The sequence below is a fragment of the Equus quagga genome, chromosome 16 (assembly GCF_021613505.1).
Source record: "Equus quagga isolate Etosha38 chromosome 16, UCLA_HA_Equagga_1.0, whole genome shotgun sequence".
Lineage (NCBI taxonomy): Eukaryota > Metazoa > Chordata > Mammalia > Perissodactyla > Equidae > Equus > Equus quagga.
In genome coordinates, this window is record NC_060282.1 from 77266797 (window position 1) to 77292371 (window position 25575).

At 43.2% G+C, this 25575-nt stretch overlaps 1 protein-coding gene across 1 annotated transcript; it reads left to right on the top strand.

Annotated features, from left to right (window-relative positions):
• Positions 1-1402: 1402 nt before the first annotated feature.
• CHMP4C (charged multivesicular body protein 4C) lies at positions 1403-24070 on the top strand. Its single transcript, XM_046642656.1, has 5 exons — positions 1403-1704; positions 17773-17950; positions 19959-20073; positions 23086-23287; positions 23476-24070. The coding sequence occupies exons 1-5, from the start codon at positions 1515-1517 to the stop codon at positions 23538-23540; spliced, it is 750 nt and encodes a 249-aa protein (XP_046498612.1). The 5' UTR covers positions 1403-1514; the 3' UTR covers positions 23541-24070.
• Positions 24071-25575: the final 1505 nt, after the last annotated feature.

Genomic DNA, 25575 nt, shown 5'->3' on the forward strand with positions numbered 1-25575 from the left:
ATAGTTTATAATATATGCAAGCTTAGAGTAAAATATGTGCTACAGACCATTAAGTGCATTGGATAGCCAGGCAGGAAATGATAAGAGGCGGCTGGCAGTAATTATTGGGAAATGATAGATAAGTCCACATGTTTGTGTGTGTAAGATATATACCAGTAAGTCTCCTATGAAAATGTTCAATTTCTTTGTCAAAATTTGATGCCGACTATACCAATGTTGGATAAAATGGATCAAGCTGCTGCTTCTGTGTTGGTACAACAGCAGACAAATTTGGGTTATTGATCTTGGGTATCAAGGTTTATTTGTCATAGTAATGGTGTTTTTTTCCCCTTTAACAATCAGTGGTTAGCTAATGATCACAAATAGGTTCTGATGATGTTGGGTAATGTTGCTCAAATAGGGCTGTACTACGTGGGGTACATACTGGCCCTTGAAAACTGGAACATAAACTCAGTTCCACATTCTACTTCTTTGTAGTGTGCTCAGCACAGGTTTTCAGTTGTGTTGTGTCATCCGTAATCATTATGTATTGCTGTCCTTTCACCTTACCAAACTCTTTGCTTGGGGCTTTAAAAGATGGGGCTGAGATAGGTAACATGAACAAAAGAATGTTTCTTTTCTCTAGGACATTCTCTTCTTTCCGTTACCTGGATGTCTTTGTAAAGGCATTAGACATAGATCTAAACACAACGGCACCCCATAAAAAGTTTTTGCTACACTAGCAATGACACTGTTTCAGATTCCTACTTAGAGAATTGAATGCAACAACCGAAAACACTCAGAAATCCTGGCATTAGGAAAAGGGATGACCACCATCTTTTACCCACTTAAAGCCGTGTAAGGAGGATCTAGAATCGACCCATGCCAGCTGGCAGCCAGGCACTCATCAGCCTGCCCAGACTCTACCTCTGCAGAGACAAGCCGGGTCAGACCAGCTGCTCCTAGAGTAAGCCACTTGCCCACGTACCTGCATCGTATGGAGACAAACGTCCTGGAAGCCGGCGCCTCCACACGCTCATACCCACACGACCTACACCTAGACGAGTGCGTCTGAATATGCTTATTCACCCGGACACAGGAACACTGTGCTCACTCGCTCTCACAAACAAAAGCACACGTGGAATGAGGCATTTTGTTTGAAAGCGCACTTGTTATCCACACGCTTCCAGGCCCCGCAGAGCCCCCTGGAACCCTGGTTTCCCTTCCTCCGAGCCACTCACAGGCCAGTCCCTCATCGCTGGTGCGGCCCCAGCGCGGGCAGAGCAGCCACTTTGCAGCTGTCTTGCCGGTCCTGTCAACTCTGTCCCCTGCGCATCAACTCCCGGAGGCCGGGTGGCGCCGGGCGGCCGACTCCAGGGTCCTCCCCGCCCAGGCCGCGCCGAGGGGCGGGGCCGCCGCCAGGAAATGCCCAGGAGTGTGTGTCACCTGCCCCGACGACGCGCTGCCTCCCAGGAGCGCCGCCTTAGGGGGACCCCCGAGAGCCGCGGCCGCTGCCGGGACCCCGCTCCGCAGCCATGAGCAAGCTGGGCAAGTTCTTCAAGGGGGCGGGCTCGTCCAAGACCCGGGCGGCTCCCAGCCCCCAGGAGGCCCTGGCCCGCCTGCGGGAGACCGAGGAGATGCTGGGCAAGAAGCAAGAGTACCTGGAAAGCCGAATCCAGAGGGAGCTCAGCCTGGCCAGGAAGCACGGCACGCAGAACAAGCGAGGTAGGCTGGGGCTGCGCCGGGCGCCAGCCCTCCGCTCCGACCTCCAGCCCTTTGCTGGGCAGCCGGCCAGCGCGGCCAGCACCTGTCCCCCGGCCCCCAGGGGTGTTCCCATACCTTTCTGGGAACTGGCACTGACCCCCGGGGCCGGGCCTGCAGCGAGCTGAGCAAAGCGTGCTCCTGGGTGGCAGAGAGTCGGGGGGCGCCCAGAATCTCGGTAATCAAGATGAGCAGTATTTCATGCACTGTTTAAAAACTCAAAGTTAATGCAAAAAAACCCATGACGAACGAAATATCACAATTTTAAATAAAGACAGCATCGGTGTTATTCTTTTTTCTTTTGCCTCTGGCTCTTGTGTGTTCTGCATGGCATTTCTTTATCTAAAATTCTTTTAAATGTAATGTTTTGTTCATCATGGATTTTTCTTACATTAAGTTTGAGTCTTTAAAATATTAATTAAAATATTATTTAGCTCGATTACTGAGTTTTTTGGCTCCCCCTTAAATGTCACTCCTGGCAGGCCTCACCCCAGTCCAGCCTGCTGACCCAACGCTAAATACCAAGTTTTCTGCTGTGTGTTTGTGAATTGAATCACACATCTGAACTCGCACGCAGATCTCCAGTAAAGTATATTCTAGTATGTTCTGGTTTACCTCGTGCCTCAGCTTTTGAAGATTTTTATTGGCTGTTGTACAGTTGAAGTATTATATCAAAAAAAAAGTCAGCAAATTAAATATTAAATTTCCTATCACTGGCTTTTGCCGCACACAAGGGACTCTGAGTCGGTAATGATTCTTGGTGCTCCTGTCGCACTTTGAACCCTGTATTATTCTTAGCCCGAGTTAATTGCTTTCTTCGGTGTACGCCTCTCCCTATCAAGTAGATCCACGCAGCACCGTGTCACATAGAAAACCCAGCGAGGAGTCGCAATGATTTGCTCTTGTAACACGAGGTCCGTGGCAGAGTGAGCCGTAGAAGTACAGGACTCTGCTCACGACCAAACCCTGAACTTGCCTCCCTAAGTCGCACTTCTTTGGTCCTAAGGAGCCTGGGGGACTTAGCTGGCCCTAAATGATGCTGCCATGTTTACCGCAGCAAAGGGATAATGTCTCCCGAAGGTCAAGTTTCATTTTTCTCTGCTACTGCATATAACTTCTGTCCACATGATAGCCTGTTTTAGAGTTAAGTGCTGGTTTCTATTTTTACTTTATGTCTGAAATTGTTTTGGGAAGTTATTAAAAGGCAATTTCTAAAGAGAGACTATGTCATTATGGCTTGCTAAAAAGCCCCTAGTCCTTCGGGTCCTTGGCCCTTCTTCTCCAGCCTCACATGGACTCTGACCTTCCCTTGGTGTCTGTCAAGGGCTTTTTTTTCTTTTTTGTTTTGTCATCCACTTGAATCTGTGTATGGCTTTATCTACAGTGTTTCATCAGTAAATGTTAGTTTAAAAAATCTGAAAAATTGAACATCTGCTTCTTAGAAGTGGTAAAAATATAGATTTTCTATCAGAAGGCAAAAATGTAAAATAATATAGACATGTTCTCCAACTGGCAATGCACTAAAGTGTATACAAGCAGACTTTACAGAAACACCAAAAATAATGAAAGACAACACTAATTAAGAACATCAATCTAACTTGCTTAAATCAGAGAAGTTACAGATGCAAGTATCGAGTGCAAATAATAAATTGGTGTCAAAAAAGCCATGTATTCTTTGTCGTTTGTCCTTGGGAACTTCATTGGTTCTCCAGAGGCCCTGGGAGTAGGAAGAGGCTGCTTGGTATGAGGTCATCTGTAATCTAAACTATGGAAAGAATCCAATCACTGACCGTGTTTTGGAAACGCTGTCAATATCAGCATCTTCCAAATAAGCCAGGTAACTTCATATACAGGGAGCTACTGTTTTCCATGAGCCACCCAGAAATATTTTCACACATATAAGGCACAATATTCTTAGTACTAAATGGCCTTGTGCTAGAATGGCTGTAATTTACATGATAATCAAAGTGACGTTCAAATTTCACTCCTCGGCGTGGGTGGTCAGCTCATATACTGTCAAGAATACTAGTTGAGTGGCCAGCTAGTATTATATCAGAAAGGGCCGTTCTCCTGGCCAGTACATATTCTTCAGATATATTTCTCCACAAGAGAAGTTTTGACAGCATTCTGAATGTCAAAAATGGGTTTTATTGGTAAAATGAGTAACTCTAAATTAGCGTAATATGTGTTAGAAATGGGATGTCAGTGAAAGTGTGGATATTCTAAACATATCGATTGGCTAAAACTGTTTAGAGACACTTTCTGGCTCCCCATGTAAGAACAGGTGATGCGAGCGTACTAGGTGTATGAGTAACTTAACATTCGGGCGGCACCTGAGGCTGGACATCAGGTCAGTGCAGTGTCCGGTCCTCGGTTCAGGTGGATTCCTGGCTGCGGCCCCTCCTTCACTGCCCGGCATCCTGCCAGGGAATGTCGCTGTCTGCCCCCAGTGAGCCTTTCGTACAAGGTGTACAGGACCTGAAAGGACACAGAGTTGGGACTTCACTGAGCTCTTGGAACAGGCTGGCAAACTGGTTTTTGCCTGCTTGACTAATGTATGTTTATTTGATAAGTGTAGATGCAGAACTTAGTCTGAAACTTGCTTTCTTTGTAACTCACAGCAAGGTTGTGCAGTGGGAGCTGGTTCTTCTCACTTCAAACTTCTTTGGCAGTTACCGTAACCTACCAAAAAGAACCTGAGCGTGCACCACCAAACTGGTTTTTCAACAGCTGTGACATTCAAAGCCCTGTTGATCTGAAAAAGTAACAGTTGGAACAAGATTTATAATTTGCTTAAAGTCTTGGGGAGATCAGTTTATTCAGATTACTGTGATAGAACTCTGCTTTATAGCCAGTAATCTGCTTTGCGGAAAAGCAAACTTTTTATACGTCACTTAATTTTTTTCTGCTTCTGGTGAACACTGCCATCTAGAGCAGTTTTCAATCCCGGGTGTCTATTAAAGTCACCTCGACTCTAACATGGGATGGGGGTCCCATCCCCCCGCCCCCATAGAGTCTGATATAATGGGGTGGGGTGGGGTTGGGCATCAGTATTTTTCAAAAGCGCCCCCAGGTGATTCTGCCCTGTGGCCAGCGTTAAGGATTAGGAGCCTAAATCCATAGTGACGTTAATGAGTAGAAGTACAAGTCCTCTTGGCCTTGCAGGCTTCCTAACCTTTTTCGTATGGGGCCCCCATGGGCACTGATAATATTTGTGTGCTTCAGTGGGATAACCAGAGACCAGCAGCCTGGGAACTCTTGATGCTCGAGGCTGGTGGCCTCAGGAGTGAAGACAGCGGTATCTTAGCACGCTGCAAACCCCTCCTGCCACACTGGTTTAGGGGAATTGTTCTAACCTCCCTTATGAGGTCTGTTTTTTCCTCGTAATATCGCTAAGAGTTGCTCATAGACATTTTGCTTAAATATATCTCGATCCAATTTTTACACGTTTGATAGAAAGTGACTTAGTGTTGTAGTGAAGAGCCTGGGCTTGGAAGCGGACAGCCCCGGTGTGACCCCCAGCCCTGCCCTGCCCTGCCGTTTAGAAACTGACTTTAGACCGTTTCCTGGCCTCTCTAGTTCTCACTTTCCTCCTCTGCATGATGTGATGATAAGGTTGATTCTGAGCTGGGAGGATTGTTGACATTGTTGTGTGAAGGCCTGACTGCAGTGCTCAGGAAATACCAGCCAATGTTACAGCAGTAGCATGTTGTTTTAAAGCTGAAATTGGCTTCATGGTAAGTTCCACTTACTGGCCCAAATTTTGTCTTCTGGAATAACATGGGATAAATCTACTCCATCTGTCGCATGAAGACTTTTCACCTATTTGGGGACAATAGTCAATTCTCTGGGTCTCCGGTTCCGAAAGCCCACCTTTGTCATTTCCTCAGCCCCCCTTTCCTGTGCTGAAGTTTGGGGTGAGGCGAGTGAGACGCCCACGTCACTCGTGGGACCCTGAGAGTGAGTGCCCCCTTAAATTCTCACCCAGGTGCCTCTGTCTCCCCTCACCCTAGTCCTGGACCTGTTGCTTACCTCGTCCCAGGCTGAGCAGGAACTCCAAATGTGTAATTATGTGAAAAGGGGTGGATCCAGTTGGGTTATCAGTAGGCCTCAGGCTGTTGGGTGATAGAGATGAATGGTTGAGACAGAGAGCACTCCAATTTGGCCCCAAACCCCTACTCAGGATCACCACACAGGATTCCAGTGAAAACCTGTGCTGAGGCCGTTCCACCTCTTCGTCGGGTGTCTGTCTGGTGAGTGAGACCCCAAGGCGTACAGACTTCCATTTGAATAAGCCGCTCACTTTGGAGCCTGGGCTGCTTTCGGCCAGGGTGAGTTTGCTTCAGAGTGGCCATGCAGACTCCGTCTTCCTAGGAGTCGGGCTGTGTGCACAGTCCCACTGGGTTAGCTCCGTGTTGGAACCTCCCGGGGCTCTTGAGTTTGTTTTTTATTCTAGTTGACTTAGAGCTGAATTCTGCAATCCGAGACAGTGAGGACCAGGATTTCTGTGTAAAGAGAACCCTGTCCGTGTCAGCTAGTTGAGTGCCGAAGTAGTGAGGGCAGAACAGGGTCAGGTAATCCGAGACAGCAGGACCCCGAGGGATGGAGGTTCCCCTGGGAGATATCACATAGCTGATGACCTCCTTTCTTGAGAGAGTTTCTCAGAACATGGTCCTCAGATCGCCTGCATTAGAATTCCTTGAGGATGTTTGTGAAAATGTACACTCGGGAGTACTCTCCAAAAAATTCTAATTTAGAAGGTTGAGTGTAGGGTCCAGAAATCTGAACCTTGAACAAAGAACTCAGTGGTTCTGATGCCCACTGCAGTGTGAGACCCTATGATGCATTATTCAGTGAGCTGTTAAACTGGGCGCCACTACTCATACTGTTTTCTTCCCGCACCCGTTCCTATTGTTCCCCGCCCCCCCCCCCCCCCACCAGCATCACTCAGACCCCTGGATGAGAAACATCCACCCACCTTCCCCTCTGTTTACTGCCGAAGAAGCTTCCCGGGCTTCTGACAGGTCCTCGTTGGCCACTGAGTTCATGTTCTTTAGGGAAATTCATATGGTCCTGCGACTCCACAGTCCCCAGGAAGGGTCTCAGAGGTCTCTCGTGTTCACATTACAACCAAGCATTGTAATAAAGTGTTCACTTGCCTCTGATTATCTGATTATTTTGTACCACACTCTGTGTATTCTGGGGCCAGAGAAAAGAAAGTTTTATTTCTAGGGCATTAACAACCGATATCTGGGCCAGGTCTTATTCTCTAGTCGACCGCCCCTCTCCTGGAAAAGAGAGATCAGTGGAAATGGGAGCCTCTCTCAATTTCCACCCCCATTTTTACTCCCTGACCTCAGGAGCTTCCCCTGGGCTTTCACCCCCTCGTGGGAGAACCCAAAACATCTGAACCAGCCCTGGCAGTCCTGTTCACTTAAGCTGCCGTTTTAAAGCTTCTTGCTTCCCCACCACCTTGCTCTCCCCTCTGCGCCCTGGCAGGGATCCTGCCGAGACTTACACTGCCACTCGCACACTGGGGTGCTGACCAGCACAAAGTGCCCTGGGTTTGTTATCGCTTTTGCTCTGTTAATACAGCTTCCGTTTGCATATGCTTTTCCAGATGCCGTATCAGTTGCTTTTCCCCATTGGATTTGGAAAGAGTTAAAAATCCCAGCCAGATTTACCCTCCCCACCTTATTTAAATCAATATGTTAAGCTTGCATTCAGTATTTTACATTTATTCCTATTAAATGTCATCTTATTTTCTGTTAAATCTTAAAATTAAGATTTTTAAAATTCTAATTTAGTTGTCTTATATATGACTACTTTTTTTAGTTGAATCAGTCACAAATTTGATCAGCAGAATGTTTGTTGTCATCAAAGTCTTTGTTAAAATATATTGAATAAGGCAGAAGCAAGGACAGAGCCTCATGACATATGCCACTAGAGACTTCATTCAGGGTAACTTCTGCATGGTAGCAACAGCTAAGATCTGGCTAAGGCGTGATTACCAGTTTGACAAATCAACACTCAACGAGTTCAGTTATTCATCTAGCTATGAATACACCTGACCTACATTTTTAGCCTATAGCATCTTATTTCTCCAACTTTTTTTCTCTTCCCCAAAAATGCCACAATATACTTTATGAATTATGTTGCTAAAAGCAAACTATATTTACATCCCTCTGGTTCACAAGTTCTGGTTTTATGAACTAACAGTGTGCTGGCCTCATCAGACTCACCTGGAAAGCTTTCCAAAGTGCCACACCAGGAGATTCTGCTTCAGGAGATGTGGATAAGGTTCAGGATGTGACACTCAAGGCTTTCTGGAGGATTTTGATGAGCATAAGTATAGAAGGACAGTGGTGGTCTCTGGTCTTTCCTCGAGTCAGCATTCAGTAACCCGAATTAAAGAAGTCTATGAAATTAGTTTGGTATTTTGCATCTTTGTGAACTCATACTGGCTTCTGGTTACCATTGTCTTCTAATTCCTCAGAAACCATAGTGTAGAGTATTTCTATTTTAGAATCATTCTTTCAAGTATCTGTGGCACAGATTTTGACAGTTTGCTGACGTGTTGTAGCTACTTCTAGAAGGGTAATTGGTACTGTTTCTTGTGTTATGTAACATTACATTGTTTGCTTTATTTCCTTCATGAATTTGGAGCAGTATTATAGATTTTGGAACACTGGTTATTATTATTCTTCATTTAAATTCCACAAGGCTGGATAATAGAGTACAACATTTTGGGAAATACTTACACTAAGCAAAGAATATAATTTTCCTTAATTTATACCACTTTGCAGTTTATTGAATTAGCCACAATAAAGTAGAAAATTTATTACCAACACCGTGATTATGCCAAAGTCATATGACTTGTACAGTTTCAGGACAGTATGTCAGGAAATGACCATGAGCTTGCCCTCAGGTGCACTTAGTATTACTTGTGTGTTTCTCAGTAATTAGGACTACTTACTTCAGAGAAGATTTCATGGTCAAGATAACAGAAAAGAAAAACACAGGATACTCTAACCTGTGAGCTATGAGGCACAGGATCTAATACTGAGGTGCTCTTTTTTCAGAAAGATCAGTCCTGAGCTAACATCTGCTGCCAATCCTCCTCTTTTTGCTGAGGAAAACTGGCCCTGAGCTAAGATCCATGTCCATCTTCCTCTACTTTATACGTGGGATGGCTGCCACAGCATGGCTTGCCAAGCGGTGCCGTGTCCGCACCCGGGATCCGAACTGGCGAACCCTGGGCCCCCGAGAAGCAGAACGTGCGAGCCTAACCACTGTGCAACCAGGCCGGCCCCTAATACTGAATCTTTAAAGTTGATGGTGCTTTGCTGTGGGGTTCAGGTTTGGAAAGGGCTTGAATGATCTATTTTGGTATTCATTTTTTGTAAAATGCTTAACTACGTGTGACTCTGTGCTTTTAAGGAACAAAATTATCACTGATATTTATAGATTATACTGAGAATTTATGTTTTAAGAGTCTCATGCTCTACTGACTGAGCTAGCTGGGCAAGGATTTGTTTTTTTAAAGATTGGCACCTGAGCTAACATCTGTTGCCAATCTTCTTTTTTCTCCTTCTCCCCAAATCCCCCCGGTACACAGTTGTATATTCTAGCTGTGAGTGCCTCTGGTTGTGGCATGTGGGACGCCACCCCAGCATGGCCTGATGAGCAGTGCCATGTCCGTGCCCCAGATCCGAACCGGAGAAACCCTGGAGCCACTGAAGTGGAGCGAGCGAACTTAACCACTTGGCCATGGGCCCGCCTGAGGATTTATTTGTTAAAGTCATGTCCTCAATCTTCTCTCTTGGTAAACTGTAACCAGAACTGTTAGTACATACGGGTAGTTTTAGTTTCTCCTACTTTTTCTGACTGTTGTTTGATGGACGTTCTAGTTGGCTTAAAAGTTTGCAAAAGGAGAAGGAACAAAAAAAAAAAAGTGAGTCTGGATTGAATATAAAGCATCTACTAAGCCATTTTCTGAAAAACTGTTGTTTGTACAGGAGATTTTGATTCCTTCCCTCAAAGAAATGGTGCTAATAGGGAATTGCCTGCGGGAAAGATTTAGGACGGAGTCCGAGTTTATATGCTCCCCTGTGAAGCAGTCAGGGCTCCTGGACCTGCGCCCGGCCTTTCACCCGGCTCAGCCTGTCCCGGGTGCGTCTAACTTGTGCGCCTGTCCAGGGCGAGGATGGGGGCCAGCTCAGAGCCCCCACTGTCGTCAGCTCTGTGCGGCCTCGGTCTACTCTCCTCACTCCAGCAATCCAGAGACTTAAATACCAACGCTGTAATTACAACCCTGGAAACCAAACAAGCCCAGAAAAGCGAGCAAATGAGAATGGTGATTTTAAAATGACGGGAAAGGAAAATTGATTATTCTCTGTTAAAAGTTGGGAATCTTTGCATTAGACGTTAAACTCTTTATTTAAAAATTAAAATTTAATGTCAACCATTTGGCTTAAATGAAATAAAGTTTATGCTTTTTATATTTGGCTTCAATATAAATTTAGAGGAATAAAATCCTGCAAACAAATATTTGATAAGCTTTGAACAATTTCTTCTCTCTGGGAACATGAATTTCCAGTGAATCTCTTTGGTTCTTCCACGTGGAGTCCTGTGCCACGCGGTCATCGTGGGTGATCATGGTTGTGTCGTGTTTGCTAGGGAGTGCTGTGCTCCAGCAGGCCTCTCTCAGCGAGGAGTCTATTTACAGCACCAATTCTTGCCGTACATTCAAGACGCGTGAAGTGCAAGTAAACATAACCTGGAGTTTGAACAAAGATATTATCCTAACTCAAAACTTCTCCTGGGTTAACTAGAACAGGAAAAAACAATTATGATTATGTCAAACCAATTTACATATATTTTCAAGATCACGTATACAAGAGCCTGTTTGATCCCTTTGTGAGGAGTTTGAAACCTTTATTTTTGTAAACCATCTTGTTTTATTGGATACTGTTCTTCCACTTATATTTGCAAAATGAAAGAATAGTATAGTTCGTCACCAATTTCAAGGTGAACTTATTCAGAATTTCAAATAGTAATAGTCACCTTGAGGATAGGAGCTATATGCTTCCTGAGGTTTGTTGATCATAGGATCTCAAACGACTAGTCATAGAATTATAGATAGTGAGAACCGAAAGGCGCTCTCGGGATGTAGTTTATAGGTTCTCAGGAGCACCTGCAAGCCACAGGCACAGTCACAGGAAATATTGGTGCATCAAATGAGCAAGAAATACTTGTTTACAAGCAGAAAATAGAACCATGTTATACATATCGCACACACGCATATATACACACACATACATATATACACATACACACATATACACTCACACTTATATATACCTATATACGCATGTATACATATGTACGCATGTCAATATATACACACACATATGTACACACTTAGATACATACATGTATACACACAATATAAAGTTACATCCATAAGTACACATGTATTCCCTGTAGAATTAAGCATAATCAGCTATTTCTGAGTTATTCTGTTTAATATTTACTTGTTTCATATTCATAGAATTTTTCCTGTATTCTAGGCAATAGCAGGCCCCAAAAGGTTACCAGTTTGTGAGGTTACTAATAATATTAGTAGCAAGTAAAAAACTCATTCATTCAGTTAGCTATAAATTCTATCTGGTGTCAAACATTTAATTGGATTTTTACAAAGAGTACCAAGTAGATTTTAATTAATATATTGGTATGTTGTTCCAATAACAGGTTAATTCTCACCTGGCAATTGACCTCGGAAGCAATTACTCTAAGAAATAAGAATTTCAATGGATGTCTAAAATGTCTTTTACGCAAGCATTTCTTCCTTTTCTGACAACTCCAGGCCACTAGCACTGTTAGGTCATCACCTTCCCCTCTCCGATTTACCTCTCTGTTACTCTCTTGTGCAGCATCCTGGCAGTCAGACCTGCCTCATCCCCCCAAGGGACCGTGAGCTCTTTAGAATGAGGAGAGGAGCATCATTTCTGGGGGAAAATAACTGTAACTTCCTTTGTCCATTTGCTGTCTTTCTGGAAGTGGGAAAGGGCACTGATGATCTTTTTAATGGTTTACACTTTATATTATTGATCAATCACCATCTCTTTTTTTACACAAAATTCGACCCGGTGTACTGGCTTGCTTTCAGCAATATTCCACTTCCAAATGCCCTTTCCTCAGAATATCTCTCTCTTACTTTCTCCAATCTCACTCCTTTTTACTGTTTTCTCAGGCGTCTGCTTTGCCACTGTATAATCCCCTACATCATTGCTATGTTCTAGTCTTCTTTTGGTTGCTATTTCCTTTTAATGATGTTTGATATTTGTGAGACCTCTGAAAATGTGGCGGTTACTTAGAAGATCCTTCTAGTGTGGCCACCTGGTGTGATTTGCTCATTTTGAGGTTTTTAGTTCCCACTTTCTGACATATCTCGGCCAGAAACTTCCCCTTGTTTGGTAGGAGCCTTGCCGTAGGAGAGAGGGTTGCAGCTGGAAGGAATCCTCTGTGTGAGGCCTTTCATCCTCCGTGCCCCTCCCTGAGCAGTGTGTTGGAGTAGATGTGTAGACGGTCACCTCGGCCTACATCACCTCCTCTGTGAAGCCTTCCCTTACCCTCCAGAGAGAGCTTGTGCACTCCTCTGTGTAGCCCCTCTACCTCGTACGTGTCCCTATTCTCCTCTGTTCTCTGCTGCTACTTGAGGTGAAGGACACAACTTAGTGCATGTTAGGATCCCCGCCACGGTGCCTATAACATAGAAGGTGCTTAGTAAATGCTTGTTGAGTGACGAATAAGTGATTGAAGGCCCATTTTATATTTGCCTCCTCTGAGACTGTAGCCTTCTTTCTTTGTCCCTGCAGTGCCTAACGCAGTGCCTGTCATGTGGTGGATCTTCAGTATGGACTTGTGGGGTAATGGAAATGAACGGATAAAGAATATTTCTTAAAAGTGAAGAAGGCCAAGGAAATTCATAATGAGGTGACCCTGGCCAAATGAGTGTTAGGATTTTCTAATATTCCCCCAGCTGTTTCCAGCCTAACCTGTGACTTTGAACAGAAAAATTTTGTTTTTATTCTGTCTGTGAAATGCTTGTGATGATGCTTATTCAGATCGTGTGTTTTGAGAACTAAAAGAAGGTGCCATAAATAGAAGGTGCAGTTAATTAAGGAAGGGATTTGTATGTGAGTAAGAACAGGGCTTAAGTTAAAGTTTCTCAGATTAAACACGATGATGAGACTTCCCAGTTAAGAGCAGACAAGGACATAACCAATTGCGTGGCCGTGTCACCTTGAGCACTCTCTGGGATGACTCTCCCAAGCCTCACCTTTCAGGCCTTCTCTAGAGATCAGCCGTTTCTGGGAGAGAGAAGAGCTGTCATAATGCAGTTTCTTTTTTTTTCAGTTATTTTATTGAGGTCATATTGGTTTATAACATTGTGTATATTTCAGCTGTCCGTTGCTGTATTTCCGTTTCTGTATAGACTACATTGTGTCCTCACTCAATAGTCTAGTTTCTATCCGTCACCATACATATGTGCCCCTGTACCCCTTTCACCTCCCCCCACTCCCTTCCCCTCTGGTAACCATGAATCTGTTCTCCTTATCCATGTGTGTGTTTATCTTCCGCGTGAGTGAAATCATACGGTATTTGACTTTTTCCATCTGACTTAATTTGCTTAGCATAATACCTCAAGGTCCATCCATGTTGTCGCAAATGGCATGATTTTGTCTTTTTTATGGCTGAGTCGTATTCTGTTGTATACATATACTACATCTTCTTTATCCGTTCATCCAGTGATGGGCCAGGCTTCACAAACAGATTTGTCTGTTGTCCCTGGATATGGTGGTTCTTCCTTTTTGCCAACTAATGGATTAACAATGCACACATTTATACACCCCGAGTGAGTGAGGAACAGCAGACTGACTTTTAAAACCGAGATACCCTATATATTATATGATCAATGAAACAGCAAGTCTGTTCTGCTATTTTGAGTTATTTTTATGGGTGACTGAAAGCCTTCCTCCGCTGGCAGCTCAGTGGAGTCAAGTTGCACAGGGCTGCTTGAGTGTTGGTTCAGGTGGGTAGTTCTTACGTTTCGGTCCAGTCCTCTGGCTGGAGTAGGGGCTCTCCGTGCTTCCCTGAGCAGCAGCGCCCACAGGGCTGTGTTCTGCAGCTCCGTTGCCGAGGGAACCTCACTCTTAGGTGAAGAGATAGAAGCCCTGGCAGTTTCTCCCCCACAGTGGGATACAGTAGATCCCTTTCTGCTAGAAGGATTGTTATCCACATTACACCAGCTGCTTAAAAGCTCCTATAGGAGTGTGGGAGATTGAATTGCACCTTCTTCATGGGTTGAATTACATGGCTCTAAAAATGTCCTTTTCTGCCAAATCAGGAGCAATGCTTGATTTGCAGTGTTTGTTGCATGTCTTTGAAAAAATACAGCTGCTTCTTTCCCAAATTGCTTATTAGAAAACGAAGTCAGAGCCTGTCCGCCTCATGGGGGCCCATGGCATCATCGTTTCCTGTGAGAAGTAGCTCATGGGGTGACTGCACATACGCTTCTTGGCTCTTGGGGGCAGAGCCTCTTGTCTTGGTGTTTGGGAGAAACTTACTGTGCCAGGCTGAAGCCACAAGAAGTGTTAGGTGTTCTGGGGCCAGATCTAGCCATGAGAAAATGTGAGTGGTTTTGCTCACATCGGGTTTTCAGAAAACTGTAAATCGGCTTTTAAATTTGGGGATTTTGCATGCAAATCCAGATGTTTTGCTACTTTTGAACGTGTGGAAGGCTGGGCCTGCAGTCTGCCTGGCAGCTGTGAACTGGAGCCCCGCAGTGTTGCTTCCATTGGATCAGGCTTATGCTGTTAGACCCGATTCCCACTTCTTCCTGTTGTTGACTCCCTGATCCTAGGGTCGTGTCCGCTGCCATTTATCGTCACTCTTGCACTGTTTTGTATTGTTATAAAAGAGGAACATTCCTCTCTCTCCCTCTCCCTCACAGGTGAGAAAACAGAGTGGGCCTTTCCCCGTAACCTCTCTCTGCTTCACCTTCTTTCATCGCCTGCCTGACTCCCCCGAGTGTAGGACTCTGGCATACGCCAATCTGTAGTTTGTGGTATGGGAATTATAGTGTAAGTTGAGATCTCAACTCTTGGTGAATTTTCAAATTTGTCTCAAATATGTTGAAGGGCAGAAACCATAGGTTAACAGAAATTTAAAATTGCATGTAGACCAGAACGTATGATTATTAATAACAAATATCTTCGAGGTTAGGCATTGTACCATGTGGTTCCCATCATGTGGTTCTGACAACCCTGTGAAGGAAATTGTCATGATGATGAAGATCCATAATATTTAGTAATCACTCATGATGTGCCAGGCACTCCACTCAACACTTTACATATGTTATTTCATTTAATCCTCCGCAACTGAATGAGTTATATCCCTGTTTTCCAATAAGCAACATAGGTAAGACCTCATGACTGTGGACAGATGGAGCTCAGACTTGAAAGTAGGCAACCTACCTCCAGAGCACAATGTTCCATTGTCGTCTTCTAGGTATTACTGTTCTTGTTGTTAGTGTCATTATTCAGGTGAGGAGTGAATCATTATTCACTTAAGAAGAGTTAAGGTCACACGCCAAGGTTATTATGCGCAGTTATTAATGGGTAGAGGTAGGATTAAAATGTATGTCTAGTGACTCTAAACCCTCATCCTTTATACCACGTGGCATTTCTGGATTTTCAGAAAGTAGTCTACAATTAATTCTTACTAGGAAAGATGGCATATTTTTTAATGGGGAACTTTAAAAAATTACAAAAGGAGAATGCTTTTGGGTCATAGGTACCAGCTGGGTTTCAAATGAGTGTAGACACTGAACCAGCCTGACAAGACAGGGAGGAGACACACTTGGAACATTCCAGTTCTGGGTGTGTTGAGTGGGGATGCTTATTTGGAGTTTAGCTTCTTAGGATACTCTGCTGAATAGCATGATGTTCTGCACCTATTGAAGTGTGGAGCTGTTTTGTAATATTATGTTCCTGTTATGAGTTATGGTGAAAAATCGGGTAACTTGCTGCTCAGTCGTCTCAGAAATAAGATATACAATCTCATTAATTAGTGAATGTTATATAAATCACTATTATTAATAATAATATCTAGTTGCTAAGTCCCTACCATACACAAGGATTGTATAAAGTGTTTTCCATAAATTATCACTAATTCTTACAACAATTACCAGCCTCATGGGGATTATAATCCCATTTCCAGAACAACAAACTGAAGCTCAAAGCAGGGAAGTGTCTTACTCAAGAATAGACATCTATTAAGTCAAGGCAGAAGGATTCACTTTCTGGCCTTGAAGGCCAACTCCTTCTGTTACACCATGTCATGGTGCACAAAATTATCACATTCATCCATTTAATATTCATTCACTTCATCTTCTGTAAAATAGGCCAATGGTAGTACCTACTCTTGGAGTTTTGTCAGAGTTAATGATATGAGTGACATAATGCACATAGAGCGCTTAGCCCCAGTTTGGCATAGGAAATGCTCGGTAAATATTAGGTCTTGTGATGTATTTTGTTGGTCATGTGCCAGGAACTGGGCCAGGTGCTGGGGAAACATATGAGGAGCAAGCCGTGTCTTTCTCTCAAGGGCTTATAATTAGTGTAGTGGAGGTGGGGTGGGTGGAATAGATTTTACAAATAATTGTAATCTAGTGTGATAAATGCAGCAGTAGATATGGATTCACAGGCAGAGTGGGAGCACAGAGGTCAACTAGCCGTTCTCCCTGTGTGGGAGAAAACCCTCAGACAGCTCTGGCCATTAATGTGACGAGCCTGTCTACAGTGTGATATTGTAGAAAGACCTTTGTGCCAGATGACGTTTTTTTAGTTCTTTCCTGCAGGACAGATTAAACAAATAAAAACTGTTCTATAAATAAAGTGTAAGTGCCATTCAGCAAGGACTTAAGCTGTGGTGTTACACCTGGAGAAGGAAGCAGAGCAGAGGCTGAGATGACCCTCGACCTCCACAGTGGGCAGGGAGGGTGGGGAAGGAAAGTTACAGCTCATGAGGGGAATAGAGGAAAACGATCCACACCCAGAATAAAGCTTTTCTTTGGCAACTGTAGGAATCCCCGGCCTGTCTACTTGCTGCCTACCCATGGAAGGAAGCCTGCCGTCGGCACACCCCACCCACTGCTTCTCCAGAGCCTGGGGCAGCCTTGTCTTTCAGGAGAGAGGCCTCCTGGAAAGACACACTTACATCTCAACAAGAGGCACAGCTCCATGCACTAACTATTCTAGTCTTTCGTTTATAAATATGAAGCTGCGATAGAAGATCAGAAGAGTTTTGAGGAAAAGCCATTGTATGAAGGAGAAGGGCCGAGATCAGCAAACAGCTGAACCCAAGAGAAGAGAGAGAAAGTAGGAAATAAAAAAGGTTACAAACAAAACTTGCATTATTATCTTGTACTGGCCATCTTGTAATCATTTCAGACCAAGACATGCAGCTCGACATCCTAGGTTCAGGTTCCAGCTGCCACTCACTGTCTACTTTCAAGCAAGTCACATAACTTTTTCTGGGTCTCAGTTAGCTTGTCTTTGAAATAAGGGGATGGAGCTAGAATAGTCAGTCACTAAGGTCCTTTCTCCTTCTAAAGTTTTGATTTTCTATTGCGGGATTTTCACTCGTATTTTTCATCTGTCCTTTTTATAAAATCTTATGCAGACAGAAACACTTCTTTGGTATGTTTTCTGGAATATGAAAATTGAGTTCTCATTCTCTTACGCTTGCCAGATCTTTGGGAGAATAACTAAATGTTTGAGGGAGTGGTGGTTGGTGCAGATGATTGAAAGGACAGATGTTACCCCTAAGTGTCTCAGCTTTATTTGGTACCCTCTTTGTCTGTAGGTATCAACAGTGCTGAGTCTGTGGTTGGTGCTGAGCAAATGTCTCTTGAGTAAGTGGCTTGGGCTCTCTCCTTATAAATGTGGCTTCTCCCTTATTTAGCTGCATTGCAGGCACTAAAGAGAAAGAAGAGGTTTGAGAAGCAGCTCGCACAGATTGATGGCACACTTTCCACCATTGAGTTCCAGAGAGAAGCCCTGGAAAACTCACACACCAACACCGAGGTGTTAAGGAACATGGGCCTTGCGGCAAAAGCGATGAAAGCCGTTCATGAAAACATGTGAGTGACGTTGGTCTCCCTCTGAGTCATAAATTCCTCACTGTTGGGAAGAGCCTTGGAACTATATGATGATTTTGGCAGGAATGGGCTTACTCATTTGGAGCTCTTTGACCTGTTTGAATGGAATGCTCCCTCAGAGAAAGATTAGAGGTTATAATGGCAAAAAAAAAAAAAAAAAAGACCATGAAAATCTGAAAGACGTTCATTACGTCCTTAATGTTTCCCAACCACCTCACTATTGTCTGACTCCACCTGTGAATGCCTTCAGTCTGTGATTTTAAAAAGGCTTAAATGTCAACATCTGTGGCGGTGTTAGAACAATCCAACAGCGGTTGTCAAACTTCACTGGGAATCAAAATAACCACTAAGGAGAGCACAGATGCCCAGGCTCCTTGGAGAAGGGGAGGGCTTGGGCTTTTCTGTTTGGAACCAAGTTCCCCCAGTGATTCTGACACAAACCAGTGTTTGAGAGCCACTGGCATCGAATAAGAATGATAAGCATGGATTCAAGGGTCGGATTTTCTGGATTATACTCCCAGTTCCACTGCCAGCTGGGAAATTCCTTTGCTTCTCCCTGATTCAGCTTCCCTATTTGTAAATTCGAGATGATAATAGTACTTCCCTCACGTGGTTATTGTGAGATTCAATGAGATACTAGCTGTAATGCACTCAGCATAGTACAAAGTAAGCAATGTGCAATCAATATTCATAGTGGTAATGGGACTAGTGACAATTTGGTTTATACTCACCCTGGGAAATCAACACCTGGGGCCTGATCCTTTCCTGAGATTAAATATGATAGTAAGTCTGGCCACAGATGCACAAGAGCAATGGATGCCTGAGGGGTGTAGAGAAGTTTCCATGGATGGGAAATGGTGGGAGAGGGGGAGGCTGGGGTTAGTGAAGACATCTTTGCTAACATTTTCGTGCCCTGATAATTCATTGACAAGCTGCCATCATTTTGATAGCATCAGAAAGGTCATTAGATTGATTATCAGAGTCAAAATCCTGTGTCATTGCTGTAAGCTGGGTGCCAAAATGTGTTAGAGAATCATAGCCTTTCTCCAGGGAGTTTAGCAGCAGCATCCCCTTGTGTTCCTTTTAACCCCCAGGCCCAAACTTTAGTTACGCCTTTCTTTTTATAGATATATTCCTTGTATATTCATTATGAATATAAGAACTGGAAATAAGGTAAAAGTATTCTCTTTGGTTACTCTATGAAGTTATGTCAAAAATACTCACTTGCAAGATTTCTTCTATTGGGAATAAAAATGTCAGTGTTTAGATTATTTAATAAGGAGGAAAATTGCCACTTCTCTGTTATCCAATCAGTGTGGCCTAGTTTTGGGGCTGGAGGAATGATTCAGAGCTGGGATCCTAGAGGAGCAGTCCAGATCCTGGCATTCAGACGCTGACAGTGCAGGCTGGTGGATAGGGGCCAGTGGGGCTCAGGCGTTAGAAACTGTCTTTGAAATAGCTGTCTGTCCTGGGCCTATGGCTATGCGATTCCTTTGCTGAAACTGCTGATTCTTCTGAGGGCTTTGTGGGCCTAATCCTGCTCTCATCAGTAATCTCCCAGGGCTGCAGCAGCTGTGAGAAAGTCCTCAGGCCGTCAGGATCTCTGAATCACTAGGCTTCTAGAAAAGAGATCTCTCGTTCCAGAGTTGAGTTTCTACAAAAGGCTGCTGTCGGATAGCAGCTGCTGGGAGCTGCCACAGCTTGTACTAGTCCTGGTGGTCTCTGGCGGTCCATGGCACCATTTCCTGCAGAGTTGATACAGAGCAGCGTATATTTAAATTTTACATATGCCCTACATGTGCCCCATATGTGCATCTACAGGATTATTAATTTTTAAACATAATGCATATTACCACTAAGAATTTTTGTTAGTCTACTGAAATAACTAAGAGTTTATGTTAAATTGACTCGTTTTTTGTATGGGGTTATATCTAAATTCATAACTTTAAAATAAAACTTGAAAATATTTCAACAAAATATTATTTTGCAGGGATCTGAACAAAATAGATGATTTGATGCAGGAGATCACAGAGCAGCAGGACATTGCCCAAGAAATCTCCGAAGCCTTTTCTCAGCGGGTTGGATTTGCCGATGGCTTCGATGAGGTGGGTAACACAATATGAGCAATGGAGGATTGTGGTTGCCAGAAAGGGTAGCTGCCCACCGTATACAGCAGGCAGGTTTCCCTAAATCCTGCCTTAAGTATCATTAAGGAATAAATGATATTTGTTAGACATGTCCTTCACTTAAGAGGGAAACAAAGTGTTGGTAGCTCTGATTTAAAGGAAAGATTAATACAGTTTGGTAAACAGCTCCTAATTAAGTTTTCAGCTATTAAGGAAAAGCAGCATGTGGTTATGTAAAGTTAGTGACTTTTAATGGTTGAAGCCTGAATAGCCCCATTACGAGGAATCGCGTGCTCACGCATCTGGGCAAAACAAAGCAGACTGTGTCAGTCTGTAAGGAACAGACGTGTCATGCTCTGTAGCTGTCAAATTAGAGGTTAGGCTGCCTCTGGTTATTACTCAGGCTATAAAACAAAATAACTGTGGAGTGGCATTATTAACACACACATTCCATTTAGATTAATCAGTCCAATAATACAGACTATAATTATAATGGTGGTGTCTGCACTGTGAATTTCAATTGTTCTACTCAAAGCACACACAAGTAGGACTAGTACATATTTTGAAATGTTTCCAGCTCTCAGATTGGCATGGCAAAGAATCTGACTTCCTACATCTGTGTGGTATTAAAAATGATACATCTCATCAGTAAGATTTAGTTCCACAGAATCCCAGAAAATGAGTAGTAGTGTCAACACTTTTTTAAAATGATTGGGCCTGGCCCAGTGGCGTAGTGGTTAAGTTCATGTACTCTGCTTTGGTGGCCCGGGCTTCATGGGTTCAGATCCCCGGTGTGGACCTATGTACTGCTCATCAAGCCATGCTGTGGCGGTGTCCCACGTTAAAAAAATAGAGGAAGATTGACACAGATGTGGGCTCAGTGACAATCTTCCTCAAGCGAAAAAGAGGAAGATTAACAATAGATGTTAGCTCAGGGCCAGTCTTCCTCACCAAAAAAAAAAAAAAGTATAGACTAGGCATTGGAAAAATTTGGTTTTCAGGCCAGATCATTCTTATGGCTTTTTATGTATGGCCTGTGAACTAAGGATGGTTTTCACATATTTAAAGGATTGTAGAAAGCAATAACATCAATAACAATAGCAACAAAGAAGACTATACAACAGAGACCATATGTGGCCTGCAAAGCCTTAAATATTGCTATCTTGCCCTTTACAGAAAAAGGTTGCCAGCCCCTGGTTAGACTTGCAAGCATCTAATGAGTGCATTATTATTTTTTTTTTAAAGATTTTATTTTTTTCCTTTTTCTCCCCAAGGCCCCCGGTACATAGTTGTATATTCTTCATTGTGGGTCCTTCTAGTTGTTAATGAGTGCATTGTGATATGGAGAAAAGGGCTCTGGGCTCATGCTACCTGTTAGTACTAAGCTTTGTGTAAGTCCCTTCATTTTTCTGACCCTTAGTTTTCTCATCTATAAATTGAAAATTACTGGATCACTGGATTATCTCTAAAGTTTCTTAAATTCTAAAATTATTTTATCCATGATTGAATAAATGTTTGGTGCCTGAAGGCTGAAAATGATGGAGGAGATAATTATTCTGTCATCATCATATTTACTAAAGAAAATAATGTCTTTTTGGTGATGTTGATAACTGTTAGGCAACATCAGCAGTTCTGGGCACGCATGCAGTGTAGGACAGCGAGTTCTGCCATTCTGGCATTTACGGTGTCTGTTCCTAAGTGTTTTGTGGGCAGAAATAGGACATCAGAGTGTTCATTCTGAAGGCCTGTTATCCATGGAGCCTGTGGAGAACCAGAAGGCACACGGCTACACTGAGTGTACTATTTCACACAGCCTGATGCTACCCACTTTCCTGTTTTATTTCCTTTTCATGAGGTAGATTGCACAGAGGTCAGACAGTCATTCAGCTAGCTGCATGTCTGATACCCCCTGACTTGATCAAATGTTTTGGTTGACATAAGCTTCTCTTCTCTTGGCCCATAGTAGCGTCTCCCTCATTTTAATTTAGCACAATTATTTATTTATGTGCCTTTCTCCCACATTGGATCATAAGCTTCTTAAGTGTAGGGACTGTTGATTCAACTTTACATCCCCAGCATTGAGTTCAACACCTGGCCAGGAGTGAGCTCTCAATAAATTTGTTCAATGATGAATGAATGAATAAATGAAAGATCTGCTTGGTTGCATGTAAGAGTGTCCTAAGTTATTTCTGATAGTGACAACTTCAGAATTCCAATGATAACAAGTTTAGTTTTGACTCCCAACCTCTCTCCTGGAGGGATGGACTCCACCTGAGGACTCCTGGAGCCAGTTAGGCCTAAACCACTGCGAGTCGTCTCAGATCTGTCGTAAGGTGACTTGTACCCTTAAAGTCTCAAACGGTCTTGCCTCTGTAAGGTTCTTGGACAGCGAATACTTCGGGATTAAACCACTCTTTGGGACTGTTGCTAAAAGAAAGAAATACCATGCACCTACCTGGAGTTGAAGCTTTCTGAACCCAAGCACACAGCATGATTTGTATTGGCTTTGGTAGTTTAACAAAGGAACCATGGTATCTTTGATTCTTTTTACTTTCTGTAGTTATGGTTTTGCTATACCTATTGTTTTATTTTCAATAGCATCAGCCCAAATGAAAGTATTTATTTCTCAAATTAAAGTTTCACAGATTCTTAATTTTTAACAGGAGAAAAGAAAAAATACACTGAAAAAATGACAGGCAAGGTGTAAATTTCCTAGAAACTGTGGAGGTTATATGTTAAGCTAGCACAAATTACTGGAATAACTGTTTACTGAAGTATTATAAGATTAACTACAACAAATTTGCACAACCCCAAATATTCATTTTTTAATCATTGCTCAGTGTTGCAAAAAAGATTTAGTCTTAAAATAAATATTCCATTTCACTGGGTTCTTACATATCAATTGGATAGCAGATGTTCTTGTTATTGTGTTAGAGGAAACCCACTTCTTGAAACATTAACTCCATAATTCTTTCTTTCTCCTTTGTTCAGGATGAGTTGATGGCAGAACTTGAGGAATTGGAGCAGGAGGAATTAAATAAGAAGATGACAAATATCCGACTTCCAAGTGTGCCTTCCTCCTCCCTCCCAGCACAGCCAGAGAGAATGCCAGAGAGAATGCCAAGCAGAATGCCAGGCAGAATGCCAGGCAGAATGCCAGGCATGTCCTCCACTGCACATCGATCCCGAGCAGGTCTGTCCCCACCTCAGTGACCTGCGACAGTTGCCTGAAGTAGTTGCCGGGTCCATCCCTTTTAGCACTTATTTTTTATTTCATAAATGTACACCTTTTCATACATAATTCATACCATACCTGTTTTCTGTGGTGAAAGTGTGAATGTCACTAATTACTCATTTCTTTTTTTCCATTTTATGTTCCAGCATCTTCCAGGAGGGCAGAAGAAGACGATGATGACATCAAAAAATTATCAGCTTGGGCTACTTAAAGTGAAATGAAATTTTTTGACACCTGCATTAACAGTTCTACAAAAGACATAAAAAATATTTTTGCCAAGTTCAGACGTTAACAGAGACTCTGTTTTATAATTACACTGGATGAATAATTGTCTTTTAAGCCTCCTAAGTAAAAGTGTAAAAAGGAGTTGTGTGCAGACATAGAGTCAGGGATGCAAAGGGGCTTCCTGGCGGCGTCTCGGCAGATCCCTCCGTATTGATGGAGGGGGCATTCCACCATGTTCACTGCCATATTTCCCGTCCTGGCACATAGTTGGTGTTCTATATGTATTTGTTGAAAGAAAACGGAGTTCTATGAACACATAAAACATATGACGATTTATAAGCCATTTCAGAGTGCTACATTTAGAATGGCTAGGGAAAATCACTTTCCTTTCTATGCAAATGCACGTTTGCTGTGTGCCTCCGTGTTGGAAGAGATGGAGCCATGGGAAATGTAAATGCACTGTGGAGAGTGTCTCTTTCAGGAGAGACTTCTTGGAGAGACGTCTTGTTTGCTCTGTACATAAATAGTTTCACTTGAGTTTTGCAGTTTAAAATCTTAAAGGAGCTTTAATTGGCATTTATTATGCCAATTAAGCTTGGAATGGGGCAATGGATGCATTTCCCAAAGTGTCTGAAAGCACTAACAGCTTAGACTGCCGAGCCAGAATCTCCTGGGTGTGATTCAGGCATGTGGGGACCCGCATTAGCACTCCCAAGCCGTTATGATGCCGTTATGGCTTCGGCGTGCTAAATGTGTGAATGTGCCTTCTCTTCTGTTTTGTGCTCTCTTGTACATTTATTTACACTTTAAAGCATATTCTTTGTAAATACATAAAAATATAGGCAATTAAAAGTATATCTTGAAGGAAATTTTGGCCATAGTTATTTTTAAATGAAAGCAAATTACAAAATTATATATTGCCTGTAATATGTCATGGGCCATAAAATGACAAATATTGTGTAAAATGTTCTAGGATTCCCTACATTTGCTTAGCAACATATTGGGATAGAAAGAGCACTGGACCTGGAGTTGGAGTCCTGGGTTCTAGTCTCTGTACTGCCTCTAACACAGTATGACTCGACATGTCATAAACTCTGCGTCTTTGTTACTTTATCGGGAAATCTAAGGGTTGGACTCAAGGATCTCTGGTGGTTCCATCTTGCCACAGGCCTTTTGCGTATGCTATTCTTCCTAGCAGTCCTCCCACCCTCCACAACACAGATACCAAATCTTACATAGTCCTTAAGTCTTAGTTAAAATGTTCTTTGTTTTGGGCAACTTCTGCTGATTGCACAGGCTAAATCGAGTCTCCCCATTCTGTGCTTTCATAGCACTCTACTTCCTCTCCTGTCACCTATCGTGGTCTATGTTGCATATTCACTTGAATGATTGCTTAGTTATTGTTCTGCCTGCTAGGCTGTGGTAACCCCCAGTGAGGGCACGGACCGTATCTCTTTCCGTTCAATAGTGTATCCCCAGTACTCTGCACAGTTCCTCATACGCAGCAGGCGTGCAGTAAACATTTACTAAATGAATGACTATTAAGTTTTTACATCTTTTGGGCCACGATAGAATAACAGGAACTGGATTTACCTTTTACCCTCAGACAACTCGAAAACTGGACAGAATATGTGAAACGACAGTTTCCAGATAGTGGACGGCAGGCAGCACTTGACTGTGACTCCTGAGAGAGGGAAACAAATGAAGTGAGTGTTTCCAGTACCCAGCACACTGCCTTCACAGGCAAGAGGAACCCCGCAGAGCCTGGTGCTCTCACTGCATGGAGGAAACCTGTGGGGAGGGTTCTTGGAGAAGAGATTGCTGCACAGAGAGAGCGAGTGAGCGAGAGAGCACTCTGGAGATCTGCAGAGGGGCCCCTGCAAGTCTTTGACTGAGAACTGATCTGCGTACATGTATGAGGAAACCACTGAGGCCAAGAAGAAACACTGGGAAAAAGTAGGCAGCTCAATCCCCAGAGCTCACACAGGGCCAGGAGCAGTTTGTGTTCTCGCTAGTCATAG

Excerpts from the sequence above, each read along its gene's own strand:
- CHMP4C (XM_046642656.1), top strand. The coding sequence starts at position 1,515 with ATGAGCAAGCTGGGCAAGTTCTTCAAGGGGGCGGGCTCGTCCAAGACC. Across the intron at positions 17,951-19,958 it reads AAAGCCGTTCATGAAAACAT|GGATCTGAACAAAATAGATG; the intron begins GTGAGTGACGTT and ends ATTATTTTGCAG. Across the intron at positions 23,288-23,475 it reads TGCACATCGATCCCGAGCAG|CATCTTCCAGGAGGGCAGAA; the intron begins GTCTGTCCCCAC and ends TTTATGTTCCAG.